Below are 19,525 nucleotides of genomic sequence, written 5' to 3'. Positions count from 1 at the left end.
AACTTCTAGTTAATTTCAATTGTGTGATATCACATTCTATTTCTATTATAGTACAAATGAATAACACTAAAATACATTTGAAATACCTCTAGGCCTGGAATTTCATCATTTTAGGGGCAAGCCCACTTGGCCTTTGGTCATCAAAACAAAACATGAAGAACCCATAGTTTAAACCCTCCCATGATGCTACTTAACCCTGCAAGACCCGAATTAATATCTACTTGCCAAAAAAATAAACAAATTAATAATGCTTTTGTGAGGTTTTATAGCCATAAATCATAAATCATGCTCTAATTTGCATTTTGGGGATATTTTTCACAATAATAACATATGTACATTCTAGACATTCTAATGATCACCAAAAAATATTACAGACATTTTCCTTATGTTTTTGTGAGGAATAGCTTCAGTGAAAAAGTGAGATGATGTTCGTCTAGACTCCAGAGATCTTGAAGTAGTGTGAATGTCAGCCTCTGTGGGGGGTATTCATATGCAAAAATTGCGGGCAATGGCATTGTAATACTACTAAACAATAGGATTTAATGGTAATGTTAATGTGAAAAAGGAACAGGAAAACTAATTATAACATTTAAAAAAATACATTATAAAATGTTGCCAAAAAGCATCGCTGGACCTTGCAGGGTTAAAGTAGATTCTTTCTTTTTTTAAATATTTTTATTTACCTGTATAGTGAAGTCGGTGGGACAGTGACTATACAAATGACCATAACTTTTTTTCGCAATGCTTCCGTCAGAGCAGGCCCCTCATTCTGTGTACCTTAATGACCACATGAATAGAAAAAAACTGAAATAATCTTTGAGCTTTTGGGCCTGTGGCTCCCAGACTACAAACTAAGGACTATTCATATATTCAGTCCTGCACTTATTCCTGGCCCCTTGCCCGTTCTCATGTACTAAAACACATCAAAATGACATTAAATCATAATAATACAACTAAAATTCTAGATTTTTTTCCTACCTACCTGCATGATATGATTTAAACTATAAAGGGTAATTTATAGCTTGAGGAACGTTTTAATGGAGTTCAATGGACATATTGGCAGAGAGCACTGACTGAAACTCTTGTCATACTGTTAACTCATTGACTGCCAAGGCCAGAGTTTCCCGATTTGGAAGCCATTTTGAAAAAAAAAAAAAAAAAAAAAAAAAAAATTTTTTTTTTTCAAACATTTTTTTTATAAAATAATTTCTAAAAATGTCTCAAATGTATTAGGCATGATCGCAATTGCGAAATTGCATGTTTAGCCCCATAACAAACACATCTTTCAAAATGTCAAAAATGGCTGTTTTGTCTGACTTTGAAGGCTTGTATCTCATGAATGCCTGAACGGATTTCCAAGCGGATATTTTTGTTTGAAAGCTGGTAAAAAGTACTACACATATGGTGCATGATCTAGGCATGGGCGTGCACGACCCGTGCACTAAAAATTGATCTGTGCACTAGAAATTTAGGAAGGTGGCAGTGTTTGTTTTGTCGGACTTTGAAGGCTTCTATCTCATGAATGCCTGAACGGATTTCCAAGCGGATTTTTTTGTTTGAAAGCTGTTAAAAAGTACTACACACTACATATGGTGCATATATGGTGCACGATCCGTGCACTAAAAATTGATCCGTGCACTAGAAATTTAGGAACGTGGCATCCTGGTACTTGGCGGCCATCTTGAAAATGGCATTCAATGAGTTAAGATTGTTTAGAGTTTTCCCTTGAATGAATAACCAGGTGATTCTTCAAGGTACCTGACTGTCTGAAACTCTTGTCACAATGTTTACAGTGGTAAGGTTTTTCACCAGTGTGGATACGCTCATGTGCCTTTAGATTGCCTAACTGATTGAAACTCTTGTCACAATGTTTACAGTGGAAAGGTTTTTCACCAGTGTGGAAACGCTCATGTGCCTTTAGATTGCCTAACAGAATGAAACTCTTGTCACAATGTTTACAGTGGTAAGGTTTTTCTCCAGTGTGGATACGCTGGTGTGTCTCCAGGTGAAATGATCGATTGAAACTCTTGTCACAATGTTTTCAGTGGAAAGGTTTTTCTCCAGTGTGGATACGCTGGTGTTTCTTAAGGTCAGATGAAGAGATGAACTTCTTGTCACACAGTTTACACGGGAACGGTTTTTCTCCAGTGTGGAGACGCTGGTGTCTCTTCATGTCACTTGACTGACTGAAACTCTTGTCACAATGTTTACAGTGGTAAGGTTTTTCACCAGTGTGGATACGCTCATGTGCCTTTAGATTGCCTAACAGAATGAAACTCTTGTCACAATGTTTACAGTGGAAAGGTTTTTCTCCAGTGTGGATACGCTGGTGTCTTGTCATGTCAGATGAATGACCGAAACTCTTATCACAATGTTTACAGTGGAAAGGTTTTTCTCCAGTGTGGATACGCTGGTGTCTCTTAAGGTCAGATGAAGAGATGAACTTCTTGTCACACAGTTTACACGGGAAAGGTTTTTCCCCAGTGTGGGAACGCTGGTGTGTTTTCATGTCACCTGACTGACTGAAACACTTGTCACAATATTTACAGTGGAAAGGTTTTTCTCCAGTGTGGATACGCTGGTGTGTCTCCAGGTGAAATGATCGATTGAAACTCTTGTCACAATGTTTACAGTGGAAAGGTTTACAGTGGAAAGGTTTTTCTCCAGTGTGGATACACTGGTGTTTCTTAAGGTCAGATGAAGAGATGAACTTCTTGTCACACAGTTTACACGGGAACGGTTTTTCTCCAGTGTGGAGACGCTGGTGTGTCTTCATGTCACCTGACTGTCTGAAACTCTTGTCACAATGTTTACAGTGGTAAGGTTTTTCACCAGTGTGGATACGCTGGTGTGTCTTTAGATTGCCTAACTGATTGAAACTCTTGTCACAATGTTTACAGTGGAAAGGTTTTTCACCAGTGTGGAAACGCTCATGTGCCTTTAGATTGCCTAACAGAATGAAACTGTTGTCACAATGTTTACAGTGGAAAGGTTTTTCTCCAGTGTGGATACGCTGGTGTGTCTCCAGGTGAAATGATCGATTGAAACTCTTGTCACAATGTTTACAGTGGAAAGGTTTTTCTACAGTGTGGATACGCTGGTGTTTCTTAAGGTCAGATGAAGAGATGAACTTCTTGTCACACAGTTTACACGGGAACGGTTTTTCTCCAGTGTGGAGACGCTGGTGTCTCTTCATGTCACCTGACTGACTGAAACTCTTGTCACAATGTTTACAGTGGTAAGGTTTTTCACCAGTGTGGATACGCTCATGTGCCTTTAGATTGCTTAACTGACTGAAACTCTTGTCACAATGTTTACAGTGGAAAGGTTTTTCACCAGTGTGGAAACGCTCATGTGCCTTTAGATTGCCTAACTGATTGAAACTCTTGTCACAATGTTTACAGTGGAAAGGTTTTTCACCAGTGTGGAAACGCTCATGTGCTTTTAGATTGCCTAACAGAATGAAACTCTTGTCACAATGTTTACAGTGGAAAGGTTTTTCTCCAGTGTGGATACGCTGGTGTTTCTTAAGGTCAGATGAAGAGATGAACTTCTTGTCACACAGTTTACACGGGAAAGGTTTTTCTCCAGTGTGGAGACGCTGGTGTGTCTTCATGTCACCTGACTGACTGAAACTCTTGTCACAATATTTACAGTGGAAAGGCTTTTCTCCAGTGTGGAAAGTACGCTGGTGTCTTTTCATGTCAGATGAATGACCGAAACTCTTGTCAGAATGTTTACAGTGGAAAGGTTTTTCTCCAGTGTGGAGACGCTGGTGTTTCTTCAGCTGACCTGACTCGGCGAAACTCTTGTTGCAATGTTTACAGTGGAAAGGTTTTTCCCCAGTGTGGATACGCTCATGTGCCTTTAGATTGGCTAACAGATTGCAACTCTTGTCACAATATTTACAGTGGAAGGATTTTTTGTGGATACGCTGATGTGTCTTCAGTTGAGATGAAAAGCTGAAACACCTGCTACATAGTTGACACTGGAAAGATTTTTCCCCAGAGTGGACAACTCCACTTGTCTTCCCCCAATCATCACTGTCTTCAGTGACTTCAGTGTCAGAATCGAGTTCAACTTCAACTTCACAGCAGTGTGAAGAGATGTCTTCATCAACTTCACTTTTCACTGCTAGTAATGTCAACATTGATCCATTAGGCTGAGGCTCCTCTGGTCTTTGAAGTATCTCCTCCTGTTCCTCTTTAATGTGTGGAGGCTCTGGTTCCTGCTGTTCCTCTTTAATGTGTGGAGGCTCTGGTTCCTCCTCTTCCTCTTTAATGTGTGGAGGCTCTGGTTCCTCCTGTTCCTCTTTAATGTGTGGAGGCTCTGGTTCCTCCTGTTCCTCTTTAATGTGTGAAGACTCTGGTTCCTCCTGTTCCTCTTTAATGTGTGAAGACTCTGGTTCCTCCTCTTTAATGTGTGGAGGCTCTGGTTCCTCCTCTTCCTCTTTAATGTGTTGAGGCTCTGGTTCCTCCTGTTCCTCTTTAATGTGTGGAGGCTCTGGTTCCTCCTGTTCCTCTTTAATGTGTGGAGGTTCGGGTTCCTCCTTGACCAGACTGGGGCTCCTCTCCAGCACAACCACGTGCAGGATGTCTAGGAGCAGAAAATAACAGTGAACACTGGGTTCCTAAAATGTATGTTAAAGACGCCTGGGAACATCTTAGGCACTCCATGTGTTTAAAGATTTTACTGGCAATGAAAACGAAGCACCTGGACATGTCTGGTGAAACTTATTGGGTCATAGTTTAAAATATATGTTAACTAGTGCTTTCCAACAATTACAATTATTTGTGTAGTTAATAGCGCAATTAATCGTGTGATAAAAAGATGTATTTATTGTCTCAAACTCGAATATTAAACTGAAAAGCAGTGCATTTATTTATAACGCAATTGTTTCAGTAATGTTATACCATGCAGTTTGAGTGAGCGCTGTTCATATTGTTTACAACAGGACTGTTTGGGGCACCAGAGGCTGTTAAAGGTTAGCCTGGTTAATGAACCAGACCACACAACACCGCCCCGTGGTGTAGTGTGGTCTGGAGCCTCACAATTGAGAATCCATTTCCACCAGCCACCAGAAAGGGTTAGCCAATCAGGGCTGTAGGCTGTATGGACACAAAAGACATTCCCCCCTCCCCCTTTCCTCTATGACAGGCATCAAGCAGGTAGTTGTCTTTGATGTTTCATTGATTAGAGAGAACACTAATGAGGTCTTGACACTTGTATGGCCCAATCAATTACCTTATTGCACAACCCCTTTGAAGTTCAAAGGGAGCAATTAAGAGCTCACCAGGCTTTAGCCCTCCCCCAGAAATGGAATCTCTCCCTGCAACCCCAGACTCTCTTCCCAAAACTAAGTGTGTGATAGAGGCTGGCACCGCCAGGCTAGTTAAAGGTGGCTCTTTCTGCACAGTTTGCAATCCCCAGTTAGCGGAGCCAGGTAGCCTACATGATTGTTTCTTTCGTTTGTTGTTTTGGGTTTCATTGTTGATTATTCATTGTATTTGTTTTGAATTTTTATACTTTGAGCTTTGTTATTTTCCTTGGTATATTGTTTGTCTGGAATGTAAATTAATTGGGTAATTGAATCACAGCTTTATAATTGAATTATTTTATTGTTGGATTGACTTATTGACAAGTGATATTGAAATGAACAGATGTTTTGGGTGGCTGTGAAACTATGAAATGATGAATGGACTATTATTTATTATGTTCTAGTTTTCACAGTGTTGATGACGCTCCAATGTATTAAGAGGCTCAAATAAAGGCACCCGCATGGAAACATCCGCTTCATCTTTATTCATAACCGAGGGCAGCTACACCCTGTATTTATTTCACACCCACAGTCTCTGTCTCTCACACACACACAATCACACGCACGCACGCGCACACACACACACACACACACACACACACACACACACACACACACACACACACACACACACACACACACACACACACAGTTGTGTGATATGGATTTTTAAAGTGGTGGCCCTCGTGCACTTTCGGTGCTAGTTGAAATACTGTGTTCAACAAAGACACAACACTTTTTTACTGTACTAATATTTCTTGTTATTTAGTTGCATTGTTAATTTGTTGTTTTTATTTTAGTTTCAATTAATGTATTTTCCTTTTAAGTTTTATATGAAATAAATTTACATAGACTCACCCACCACGGCACACACAGTAAAGTCTGCAAATAATTCTAGTCGAACATCCTGCTCTGGCCGTATATCGAGGGCTTGGAGCGCAAAGGGCCCAAGTGACATTTTCAGAATTTTACAGGAGAGCAAAAACAAAGTTTTGATTGACTGTAACTATTTTATTAAAAACAACATACGTAAGCAGTCTGTACTTTTATACAGATTAAGCTAAGGCCTAACAAAAAAATGTGTTGGTTTCCGGTTGGCGACCGACCCTATTAAAGGACAACTTTAGTTTTTTACAACAAGGGTTCATATTTTAGATTGTAATTAGAGAAAAGAAAAAGTGAGTGTTATAATGTTTTCATTCGCTTCGTTCTATTGTTTTATCGTGTTTACCGTGCTAAAATGTGGGGCATGCGTACGCATGGGGGCATGCGTACAAGTGGCTAAATATGTCTTTTTAGACACAATAAGCCAGCAGTTTCTTTATTGCTATTTTCAGTAACACTTCTAGCCCCCATAAGTCACAGCCAACCATGAAAGGTTGCGTTGTATCTTGGGAATGGGCCTATTCTGTGTAAAATGACATATTTAGCCACTTGTACACATGCCCCCAACCACTGAAATAAGAATCTCTAAAACAATAGAAAGAAGTAAATTAAATAATTTTAACACTCATCTTTTATATTCTTTAATTACAATCTAAAATATGAACCCTTGTTGTAAAAAACTAAAGTTGTCCTTTAAATATGTGCGACCCAGATGATTTTATTGGCATTTGGAGTGAAAATAAAAAAATTAAAAAAATTAAGTCAAAATCCGACCGAGTCGTTCAAAAACTTCTTACAAAAAATATATTTGGTGCGACCACATAGCCCTACACGGGCTACACTACGAAGGGCGCACACTCTGAATTGGGAAGCGGCTCTTGTATTCCTCCAAACACACACACACAAGCGCACACACAATCGGGGGACAACTACTTTGCCACTCAGGCAACAACAACAGCGATGCTAGCATTAATTTATGACAGCGTGGCATTCATCTGAAAGACTGTACGGCAACAGCAACAGTGCTTGCGGACCCCCGCGTGTCTCTCTGGGTTATGGTGCGACTGCGGGCTCACGGCTCAGCTCTCTGTCGCTCGCTCGCCGAGCTGTGTTATTTTGTCAAATCTAAGCTGGAAAATCTAACACTTCCGGTAGCCGATCTTTTCAGAATAAGATATGTTGTGCTAGCCGCAATAAGACTTCCAGGCGGTGGTCATTTTCATAATGCAATAATACTTCCAGACGGTGGTCGACTTGTTAATCTCTTCAGAATAAGAGTATCGCTGAAGACATTGAAATATGATTTCATTTGTCATAATTCATTAAAACTGTAATTAAACATTCAAATTCAATTACAAAATTATGTTTTAAATGATTCATTAAAACTGTAAATTAAACATTAAAATAAAAAAAATAAAACTACCTACCCATCCTTCCCATGAGGAAATAAAATAAAATTCCTTGCTACCCATCATGCCCACAAAAAAATAAAAATAAAAATAAAATAAAATAAATTCCCTACCTACTCAGCCCTAAAATGACAGCCAACCGGAAACCAACATTTTTTTTTAGGCCTAAAAGGAATTGATATTTTAATAGTTATATACATAAAAAAGTACAGAACAATTTTTAAAAAATACAAAACTAAGCTAAAACGTCACTTAGGCCCTTTTCGCTCCAACATTTTATAGCTTTTTGCTTAATGTTTAGGGTCTAAGTGACATTCAGAAAATAATAATACTGGACCAGAGACCAGTAACCCACTCCGATCCACACCAAACTTGGCATGATCACTAATCAGGGACCTGCCATCAGAGTAGCCACACCAGGGGCCACATTTGGCCCTCAGTTACAAAAACAGAGGCCCCTGGGGGCCCAATGGGCCATGGGTGCCATAAGTGCACCGTTTGTCCAATCTGCAGATCTTGAACATTGTTCAAGGGTCTGCCATGACAATAGTCACATGAAGGGCCACATGTGGACACCAGGGGCCACAATAGGGGCCAACTCTGGGCCCCCCGGGGTGCTAAAGTTGCACCGTTGCTCCAATCTGCTCCAAACTTGGCACAAACACTGTTCAGGGGTCTACCATGACAATAGTCACAACAGGGTAGGCCTGGGGCGGTATCGACATTTTGTTACCGCGATTACCGTCTTCCCATTTACCGACGGTACTGCGGTAATTACCGCACCCCCGTATCTATTAATTAAGGTTCGGCGATAAGCCAAAATATTGCAATCATCTTCCCTAAAGTCGCCTCTCCACAGTGGAGAGGCGACACAGCCTGACCGCCCGAGTTATACTTCTCCGTACAGCACAGCGGGTATGGCTTTGAAAGGAGCAGATCTACAAGCTCACAACACATTGCATCCGCGACGCGTTCTGAGCTTTTAGATCTGCACTGTCGGGTTACCATAGTAACGTAGGCTAGCTAGTAGGCTTTTCAGACACAAACAGCTGTGTGAACAAACCAGAAGAGGACGGGTAGTCAGATCGTGTACAGTGATTCTGTAAACTCACGTCACGTCTCAACTCTCAAATCCCAGTGATTGAGTGCTGCTATATACAGGTTTTAGTTACAAGACTTGACAGAAAAGGTTATAAAATCTCCGACGCGCCGCCGAACGGGCACAACGTGCGACGCGATGGAAAAAGTAAAATAGTTTCACTTTCGGTTTTAGTCCATGCGGCCCGCGCTCCGCCAGTAATCCGTATGAATAAAAAAAGATATGCCACAACACAAGGTATGTATTAACATCCTTGTGTCGTGTGGATTACAAAGAAAGTTTACGCTGCTCTGTACTCCTCTACGCAGGCAGCAGCAGTGACTGTCTGTGTCTCTGAGAGTGAGAGTGACGTATGTGGCTTCCAAACTGTGGTACACGGCCCAGAGCAGAGCGGCATGGAGCGCATGCGGTCCTCGCTTCTCCCCTGTTTTAAAACTCGCTTGTTTTCCAATAAAAAATAGACTTTTTTTGTCTTTTTTTACCGCGGTAAGCACACTGACACCGCGGTAGACCTCGGTTTACCGCGGTACGGCGGTACGGCGGTTACCGTGTCCAACCCTACAACAGGGGCCACCTCACAGGCCACATCAGGGGCCCCAGTGTGCCATATCAGGGGCCCCCGGGGGCCCTGAAAAGTGTTTGTGCCAAGTATGTGCGTGATGGGGCAACAGGGCCCCTGGGAGCCACACATGGCCCATGGTGTGACTATCCTCATGGCAGACCCCTGCACAGTGTTTGAGACAAGTTTGGTGCATAATGGGGAAACAGTGCGCCTATGGCACCCAGAGGCCCCTGGGGGCCCCTAACGTGGGTTATGGGGGCCACACAAGGCCCCTGGTGTGACTATTGTTATGGCAGACCCCTGAACGGTGTTTGTGCCACATTTAGTGCAGATCAGAGCAACAGTGCACCTGTGACACGGCCCCTTTGTTGGCCTGAACAGCTAGCAAGTTTGGTGAGTATTGGGGCAACGGTGTGCCTGTGGCACCCAAGGGCCCCTGGATGGAATAATGCACTTGCACGTAGGCCCTTTGCGCTCCAAGTTCAACTGAAGGTTTTCACTTAGGCCTTTTTCGATCTAAAGCTCAACGTCACTTAGGCCCTTTGCGCTCCAAGTTCAACTAAAGGTTTTCACTTACGCCTTTTTGGTTTATAGGCTTTATTTTTTTAGGCTTTATTTCAAAAATTATTGAGAAATTTCTTTGCCACCTTATAGAGCTTACGAAGACCTTTAAAATGATGTAAAAAAGTTATTTTTGCCAAAAGTGGCTCTTTGTGCTCCAAGCCCTCGATATACAGTGTAAGTGAGGACGTAGGTAATAACTCTATGAGCCTGCCTACCCGAGTATTGGCAAAGCAGACAGGTAGGGGATTGAAGTGTTGACAGCGCCGCCTGCCTCTACCTGAGTATTGTTATACAAAGCAACCAGTTAGGGGATTAGGGGATTGAAGTGTTGACGGCATCTCACCCCTGCACACACACAGCATTTCTCTCTAGAATGGTTATTTTCCATAGGTGAGACATCTTGCTCATGAATAAAATAACCAGGGTTACGTTCATAACTAGGGGTGTAACGATACATTTTAACAACGATACGATACACATCACGATACATGGTTGACGATACGATACATGGACGATATTGGTTTAGTCATGGCGATACGATTCGATTCAATGATTTAAAATCGATATAGTAACTATTTAGCAAAGAAATAAAATCTGGGTGAAACGTGTCAATAGTGCATGTTTTTAAGGGAACGATCTATTATTATGGATATAAGAAAGTAAACACTGTGATTCTCTAGCAAATACATGGACATTATATTTCAACACATATGGACAAACCCGCACCTTGACATGAACACAGAGATTACACACATTTAAAGTAATTAAACACGTCTTTTTCATTTTCCTTCTTAAAATTGCTAAATACAAGAAAAAAATAGAATACATGTTTTGCACTGCAAAACGATTCCATACCGATTATCTGCATTGTAAAACAAAACTGATTTGATACAAAGCCTAAACGGTACGATATATGCTTTTGTATATCGATATAGTAGATCATTGCAAATTAACTCATACAGTGCCCCGGGCCACAAGTGGCCGCTAGAGTGCCAGAAATCTCTCTATAGACCTTCGCTCTAGCTTCCGTCGACACTGTCCCAAGTGCCTTGGGATTTCACTCCAGCCAATGCTATGTGGGACGAGAGGAGGAAGCTAGCTGACACGTAGCCAAAATGCTAACCCCTTTAGAAGCCCGATCTAAAGCTATTTCAGTCGCAAAAAACTTTCTCTTTGGGTCTGGGAACACAATCCGGAGAAAATCCTGTCTAAAGATGTGATTTATTATTGGAGTGGGCGGCGCGATGCGTCCGTTAGCGCGACTACGGCCCGTGTATGGCCGAGTGTTGGCCCGGACCATGGATGGACGTTTAGACCGGGGCTTCATTGAGGCCTCCGATTAAATAATTCATTTTACTACTTCGGGATAGGCACCCCGGAATACGTCGCGCCGCCGACAGTATAGATTGAGGTTTTTTTGGGGGGCTCTAAACTTTATTTTAAACCATTTTCAATAGAATAAATCGTCGGACCATCTAGCGCGTCTCTCGTTGGTAAGCGCTGGACGAGCAAGGACCACCCACGTTGCTCCAAGCAGCTCGGGGTAAGTAAATAGCAAATAAAATATTGTATTGGATTGAAATAAAGCCGAACTTGTTCGGGATAGGCACAAAAAGGGTTAAAATAGATGTTTCGATTCAGTTACTATATCGTTACACCCCTACTCATAACCTAAAGTTTTCAGCTGGGGCTGGTTAAAGTTGACATCCCAAACTAATTTTGGCGTTTCCTCATTCATTCAGCCCAGCCTCTAGTTAAGTTTCTCGGCAGCGAAGCTAATTAACCACGGATAGTTTGTAAGAGACAGAAGCCATCTTTCAATGCCTGTGACGAGGAAATGCAGGTGCCGTGTCAGCTCCATCTCGCTTCACGCTGGGAGTGTTCAGAGCAGGAAGCGAGAATGCTTCAAGCAGGAAGCGAGAATGCTTCAAGCCAAAAATATGTCACAAACCACTTAGTGCCAAATGTCTTTTGCATTCTGCCAGTAGACCTAGGGATGTCGGCGGTTGACAGGTTAGTTATGCTTAATGGTTTCAAGGTTAATTTTCATAATAATATGATAGCATTGTCCTGGTCCTGGATAGTGTGTTTGACTATGGGGACGTGATTTTGTTAAGCTGAGCCTATTCCACGCCACTGTGGAGTCTGTCCTCCTGTATGGCTGCGAAAGCAACTCCAAGATGATAGCCAAAGATATTATTAAGCCAAGGTGCTATATTAATGTTGTTGTCTAGGGGAAAGGCTTCTGTGAGGTGATTTCTCCAACCAGAATACACTGCCCTTTCACCAAACAACAGCGCTACAAGAAGAGAGAGAATGCTGCTGAGGTATCCGGAATAATCTCCCCAATACACACTCACCCCCAGTTTTTTATGTTTAGGAGTACTTGGTGGATTTGATCCTGGGGCCGGGGCGACCATGTTTTGGGAGGACTCATCTCAACTGCGCAGCAAAAAAGAGTGTTTTTCTTTTCTTTTATGTTGAAAAAAGAAATACAAATAATAATAATAATTAAAAAAAAGAAGTTAATTAACCGGTTAATGCTGACGGCTAACCGGTTGCTAAATTAACCGTTAGTGACATCCCTAAAAGCAAGTATGGTATTTGGTTATACATCTAATATAGTGTCCTCCAAGTCATGGTTGTTATTCAGTTTTGTACAGATTGTGAGTGTAGACTGTAATCTCCTAAGTGACGTGCCATGCACTGAAATCTTTAAATAGTTTAAGAAGATGTACTTATTTGAATGTTGTTAACCACTTATAGCTGGAATGTTTTTTTTTTCTCAACCATATATTAACGTAATTCCCATTGAAACAGGGCCAATCACAGCTGAGTTTTCCGGCTCAATGTTTACAACAGTCACACAGCGTATGCAGGTGATTTAAAGTATGTGATCTAAACTTCGTTTCAGTGCTGAATCACGTGTATGTTTCTATGTTACGACATTGACTATTTCTCACCCCAAATGTTTTGAAAATATTTAAAGTATTGTTTATAACATAACATAATAAAGCACCATTCTCCATACAAAAGTAAAGTATCATTTATAACATAATTGTGTATGCACCATCCCGCCACCCTCTTTGTTCAACAGAGTGGCACTGCCCTCTAGTAACTAGCATAGGCTAATGAATCAGAGCTGTTTGAAAGACTACTTGACAAGTGCTTAATATAATAAATAAAATTGGCTGGAGTTTCCACCCCGAATTGGTTTCAATCCCCCGGCCGGGTCATACCCAAGACTATAAAAATGGGAGCCAATGTCTCACCGATTGGCACTCACCATCAAGGGTTGTATTAGGGGATCATGGCTGGGGGATATACTTGACAAGTATATCCCCCAGCAGCCATGATGCACAAGTATTAGTTGGACATCATGGGTGGGGGATATACTGTACTTGAACATCAAGCCACCTCATGCCACAGAAACAGGAGATTTAAGCTTAGATAAACTCCTTCCCTATAGGTTATGTGGCTTAGGAATAATCAATCGGAGTTCCCAGAAGTTCTTTTTGGGGCCAAAACTATGATATTCCTGGCCGCGACCGCATTTTTCCCGGTGAACCTAAGTGCAACGGTGGGGGCCGATGGGCAAGGAGGGTCGCGAGCTTATGAGAAACAACTAAAATAAGACCTTAAAACCTGGCGAAAACAGTTGTGTGCATTAGCGCAAGATGAGGATAAAGGAAATCATTAAATGGAAAACATTCAATTAACTTCTGAAAAGCCTACTAGTTCTTAACACCTGGCGAATTAGCGCAAGATTAGATGAGGAATTGAGGATAAAGGAAATGGAAAACATTAAAATAAATTCTGAAAAGGCTTCTAAGCCAACACTAACCCACTAGTAAAACTAGAACCGCGATCTTGCCACACGTGAATAATTGTGGTTGTAAACAATAACACAGACAATATAAATCCTTAGTCTAGTAGTGGTAAGAAGAGGTTATCATCATGGCCCCAAATTACTTTTAAATATCTTGCAATTGGCGACGAGTCTCTTACGAAATCAGCAAGAGTGCCTCTCAATACATAAAGCTATATAACCTCTCCATCATCGCTGTGTTCCCCACACTCCCGCGCCCCCACCGCTGCGCTTAGGTTCAACAGGAAAACTGCGGTCGCTGCGGTCGCTTGTCCCAGGCTCAGAATCTGAGCTGGGACAATACCGGATGTAGAGCCCTGTGCAAACCTTCAAAACATTCAGAATAGAAACGAAACAACAACACTACAACAATCTGCAGCCAATGTTTCGAGGTGAATCCTACCAGACTAGGGAATAATGGGTTCTCTACTATCTCTAGGCTACCTACTGTACTTACCCGCCAAAGTAATTAAGATTGTACTACTGATGCAAAACTTTAACAATTATGTATTCATTTATTGGCATCCAACCATGTGCACATTACGTCCACGGATGTTCTCAGAAAGTGTAGGGTTAGTGTACTAATAATAATGTTGAGCAGGGTTGATAACCATAATAGTGAAAATACGTACTGAGGTGTGGATGGTCTTCAGGTTCCTCCTGTTTAATAGAAATGTCCCTGGCTGAGTCTGGAGAGTTCATCTTCACCTGCAGTCTGGACTCCACACACTGGTCTGAAATGAACAAATTGAATAATGACTTTCATTACGGAGACCTGGTGATGGTGTCAAGAATAACAATATCTGCAGAATGTAAAGGCAAAATGGCAAGACATCATGCTTAATTTAAGATTTTCCAGACATTTTGGAAAGAAATGGGTGCTCTTCCTTACTTCCTTCACATGTGTTACCAATGATACTGATTAAGGCTCTGTTCCATTCTGGTCAAACAGAGTCAGGGTTCTGATATTGTGCATGTTGGCTCACTGGAAAAACTACACCTGTGGGTCTCAAAGTGAGGGGGTTCCAAATGGCCCGTTATGGGTCTTCAACTCTGAGAGTGTACAAACGGAACCAAATGGACTCTTATGGTCCATTTGGACCACAATGTTATGTAGACTCTGATAGATAGATAGATACCTTTATTATCCCAAGGGGGAGGCCACTAACCTCGCCTACCAGGCTTTCTGGGGGAAAGCCTTGTGTTCGTTCACAACAGGCCGTTTGGTTTCCGCCCAACGCGGAAACCACTAGAAGAAGCGGCGTCGCTTTGATTTGGAATTGGTTCCCCCCGTTTGTTTCCCCAATCCCTATTAAAATGCTTGAGTAGCCAATAGTGTAGTCTTTCCAGTCGCTACGAGTTGGACTAAAAGATGCATATACCAAACAATTTTTTCAAAAGCAAAACTACTCCGCATCAAGGAGTTTATTAGGTAGGTCCTAAAAGTATGTCCTTGAGCGCAGGGGAATTATTTTGGGTTAAAACTGTTTCCGGTGGATAGTTCCGGCGAAATTGTAGTCTTTGAATACTACAACATGACGTGTTGTGGTTTCCGCTCCAGACCGGTTACAAGCCCGAAAAGTGAAGTGATCCCAGACTATCAGGCCACTGTTGACCTGACATCCTATGTGTTTAGCTTCAATTTACAGATTGTTTTACAGACTTATTGTACTGTTGGACAGATGATAGGTTTTTGCTTTACCTATGGTTTAGATTACTATTTCTAAGCATTTAATGTATTACCATGTGCTGTCCTTGCTTATTTTAAGTCACTAGCATCTTTATAAATGCCTAAATTGTAAAAAGGGGGGTTAAAAGAATAATTGTCTGTGTGACAGAAAATCCCAGTTCTAGATGCTTTAAAATGTAATGTTTTTTTTTTCTTTCTTTCTTTCTTTCTTTTCTGCAAAAGAGGACGTGCTCTGGATAATAGTAATTTTGTAATAAACTATTTTAAAGATTGATTGATTGAAGACTTTATTAGAAGTTTGCATAGGAAAAGGTACAGTTTCATGACGGTACAATTCAAAAGAGATATTTTAACTATTGCTTGCTATGCATATCGGGATATTATAAATGGTAAATGGTAAATGGTGCATTTATATAGCGCTTTTAATCCAAAGCGCTTTACATAGATTGTGCATTACATTCACCCATTCACACACACATTCATACACCGGTGGCGGAGGAAGCCATGCAAGGCACCAACCTACTCACCGGAGGCAATTAGGGGTTCAGAGTCTTGCCCAAGGACCCTTCGACATTAACTCAGGGGGAGCCCGGATTCGAACTGGGAACCCTTCGGGATTTATACCCTTCGTGCTCTAATACCAGTTTCTCTACCCCTGAGCTATGCCGCCCCTATTATCATCACTGCACTGTCATGACGATCGTACTGTTAAGATTATATTTATATGATTATTGTGGCAGCCCTTTAACAGAACCCAAAAAGTAAGTGAGAGAGAGTGAGAGAGAGAGAGAGAGAGAGAGAGAGAGAGAGAGAGAGAGAGAGAGAGAGAGAGAGAGAGAGAGAGAGAGAGAGAGCACATGCAACGTACTGAGGTGTGGGTGGTCTTCAGGTTCCTCCTGTTTGATAGAGATGTCCCTGGCTGAGTCTGGAGAGTTCATCTTCACCACACACAAAAAAACTGCGGTCAAACGCTTTGAAATTTGTGTGGAATTTCCTCCCGTTGCCACAACGTGCGAGTTATACACAAAGGGTTGTCCACAGCAAACTTATATTACACCTGACACCTTATTCTCTGTATCACGTTCACTTTGTGCTGTTTTTTTTGGCTCTCCCCGACCATAGATGTTTATAAGAAAGTCTATTTGTATTTCCCCGACGTGGTGTGGATGTGTTTACATTAGACCCGGATGAGAGAGAGGGACGGACACCGGACACGTGTCCGTATCTCTCTCTTGTCCGGGTTGAAACACACACACAACCAACTCTGAGTTCCCGCATATTGTTAGCCCCAAATAAGTAATCATTATTGTCTCTCTCCACCCAAACTAAAATAAACAAATAATTAATATCGTACCATGACTTTCATGTGTATTTTTCTTTAAAAAAAATAAAATATTTATAATGGTTTGCAGAACTTTGCACATCGATGAAATGAAAGTGACACAATCTGATCTGCAGCGTTTGTCTGAAGATCTTCAAAATGCTGACTTTTGCTGAGGAAGCGCTATCGCTGTTTGCTCCTTTAGAGATACGACGTCTTACTGTAATTACCTGTGTTCTGGTGAATTTTTGGGATTTTGATACCAAATCAAGGAGACATCGAGGAGAAATGACAATCAGGGAGTCGCAAGATGTGGTTGAAACGAAGAGATTCTAGAAAAGAGGCAACACTATATATGGAATCACCACTAGATGGCGCAGCGGTAGCGCTGTCGTTATCTTGGAGCGATGGCTCTGCTCTTAAATTAATCAAAATAATTACATTGGGTGTGAATTCTGTGAACAACACTGCCCAGAAGCTGTCTTGATCACCCAACAAAGTGAAAATCACCATTGATGTTGATTTTACATATTATCATATGCTGCTAAACAGATCACATATAGAAGAATAGAATAGTAAAAGGAAAAGGTCAATATTAATGGTAGGCCTAGTATGTATTGATCAACAATATTGATAGCCCAATCTGCTCACCTGATAGTTCTAGGCCTACCATGAGTGCAGAGATGGGCAGCATTTTATTTCCAGGGGACCATAGCCATACTGACTTCCATAAAGTGAGTAGGCCTAAGGGCCACACACTGGACTTGAAACACATTGTGTTGTGCTGATAAGTCAAAACTGCATTAGACACGACAGACTACTTTACAATAGGGTCAGACATTTTATTATTCTTTATAGCTCTACTGTATCACTCACATTATCATACAGATTCATTTTGCACAGTGTCTCTGTCATCTTAGGCTTAAAAAAAATCATGTTTGAGGCCACATTGAAATTGTCAAAGGGTCAGGTATGGACCCAGGCCATATGTTGCCCATGTGTGCGATTAGTGCCATTGATGGCACCTGTTCAGTTCAAGTTCTTATACAAGGCCTGCTGTTGAAAAGGTTTGTTCTAAACATGGATGTTTTAGCTTCCAAGAGAAGTAGAATGCACTGTTCTGCAATTAACTGGGACTCTTGGGACTCTCCAAAATATTGCTTTTCATCGATTCCCCAAAGACCCTGACAGGTAAGTGTTCATAAAAGTGTACACGTTAGTCTTCAAGTGGCACCTGCCCTGTTTCTCACATTTAATTTTAGAAGCTGTATGCCCAAGCCAAGCCATAGTATAAGGAAGGATATGCCACAAACTTATAAAATGCAGTGGCCAAATTCAATTAGACTATATCATGTTCTGTAAGTCAAGCTATGATGTATCCACACTTTGTTATGAGGGCAATGGTGAAGTATCAATCCACAAAACAAAGCATTAACCATCGGTGAAAATGTATAGGCCTACACCTGATGTTTCTAGATTAGACCTTGAATATCAGATTGTTCCTGTATTTAAAGGACCCCAATTGAAACAAGCCCAAAAGCTTTCTTGTGGTTTTAGTTGACCTTTATACCAGTATTCTGTCATGTACGTTTCCTATGCAAATCTCTAATAAAGTATTCAATCAATCAATATTGCTACAAGTTATACTCAAGTTCTGCATCAGTAGCCACATAACCTGTGCATTTTGAATCAACATTGATAAATGGGAAAGTGTAATAGACTAGCCTACTGTCTGTACATGTACCTGACAAACAAATAACAAAATAAAATGAGCCCAGTCCATTTTATTCTTACCCGTTACATATGCCTCATCTGGCAATTTTTAGATTTACAGTGTAAGTAAACATACCACAGTTGGCACCTGGCTAACCCAACAAAAGCTGTTATCAAAATCATAGTTAATAGAATCATGTCATCATTTGCAAACAACTGACTTTTGACCTGGACCAAATACTCCAGATATGTACAGTTACAGTATACTCCTGTCTTGTAAGGTGTAGAAGATATGGGAGCAGAACCTTCCAAATGAGTAGCTGATGTGGATAAGCTCCCAGCATCTCCATCACAGCTACAGAATGTGCAGTGCCCATTTTAACCCTAGCCAGTTCAAGAGGCCATCTAATGTGTAAGTACTGGTATATGGTGAGAAAATATAAACCATATTAAACATTTTCATAGAATATTTGTCCTTGTCTTGTAGCCATGCAGGATTACATTGGAATGCAGTGCCCACAAGGATCAGTGCAACCTAACCCACCACCCCCACTCGACTTGGAGTCAAGAAGAAAGCCACCAAAGAAGCACCAGGAATTGCCACCAAAGAAAGGTAAGTTTGCCATTGTATAAATACAGGGCTACTCAGATTCAGATACCATCCCTTTCAGTGTGATAGTCATAGTCAATCTAGATTGATTTTAGGGTGATTACATCAATGCATTTTAGAGCCGCAGTCTTAATCTCTATTCATTATTACTTTTTTTCTTTTCTTTTTTCTTTTCTTCATGCTGTCCAGCCGCAGACCAGTGAACCAGTGTGCAAAAACCATCTGGTTCAGTGACAGACATCACCATTCACCGCACCGGATGCTGCTGTAAAAAAGTGGAAACAATGTTTTATGTATTTCTTTACCAGTGAGACCATACCACAAAGTCAGCTTCAATCTTTGTTGTTTGAGGCAGTTTGTCTACTAAGACATGATGGAATGTTTAGTTTGTTATCTGTGACCAGGGTGCTGGCAACCGTGCAATGCTTGCTCATCTTCGGCGTATCGATGGAGAAGTCATACTTTGACATTGCTGTCAAAGTTTTCT

At 41.3% G+C, this 19,525-nt stretch overlaps 1 protein-coding gene across 1 annotated transcript; it reads right to left on the bottom strand.

Annotated features, from left to right (window-relative positions):
- Positions 1–906: 906 nt before the first annotated feature.
- Positions 907–16,383, bottom strand: LOC308304099 (uncharacterized protein; the record flags this gene model as incomplete). The annotated part of the gene is made up of 4 exons (XM_080748658.1): positions 16,263–16,383; positions 14,337–14,438; positions 4,431–4,596; positions 907–913 (listed from the first exon to the last, which is right to left on the bottom strand). The coding sequence occupies exons 1-4, from the start codon at positions 16,330–16,332 to the stop codon at positions 907–909; spliced, it is 345 nt and encodes a 114-aa protein (XP_080604784.1). The 5' UTR covers positions 16,333–16,383.
- Between the last annotated feature and the right edge of the window lie 3,142 nt (positions 16,384–19,525).

The sequence above is a fragment of the Nannobrachium achirus genome, assembly GCF_963921795.1.
Source record: "Nannobrachium achirus genome assembly, chromosome: 19".
NCBI lineage: Eukaryota > Metazoa > Chordata > Actinopteri > Myctophiformes > Myctophidae > Nannobrachium > Nannobrachium achirus.
Note: the sequence above shows the minus strand (reverse complement) of the source record. Positions and strands in the feature narration are given on the sequence as shown.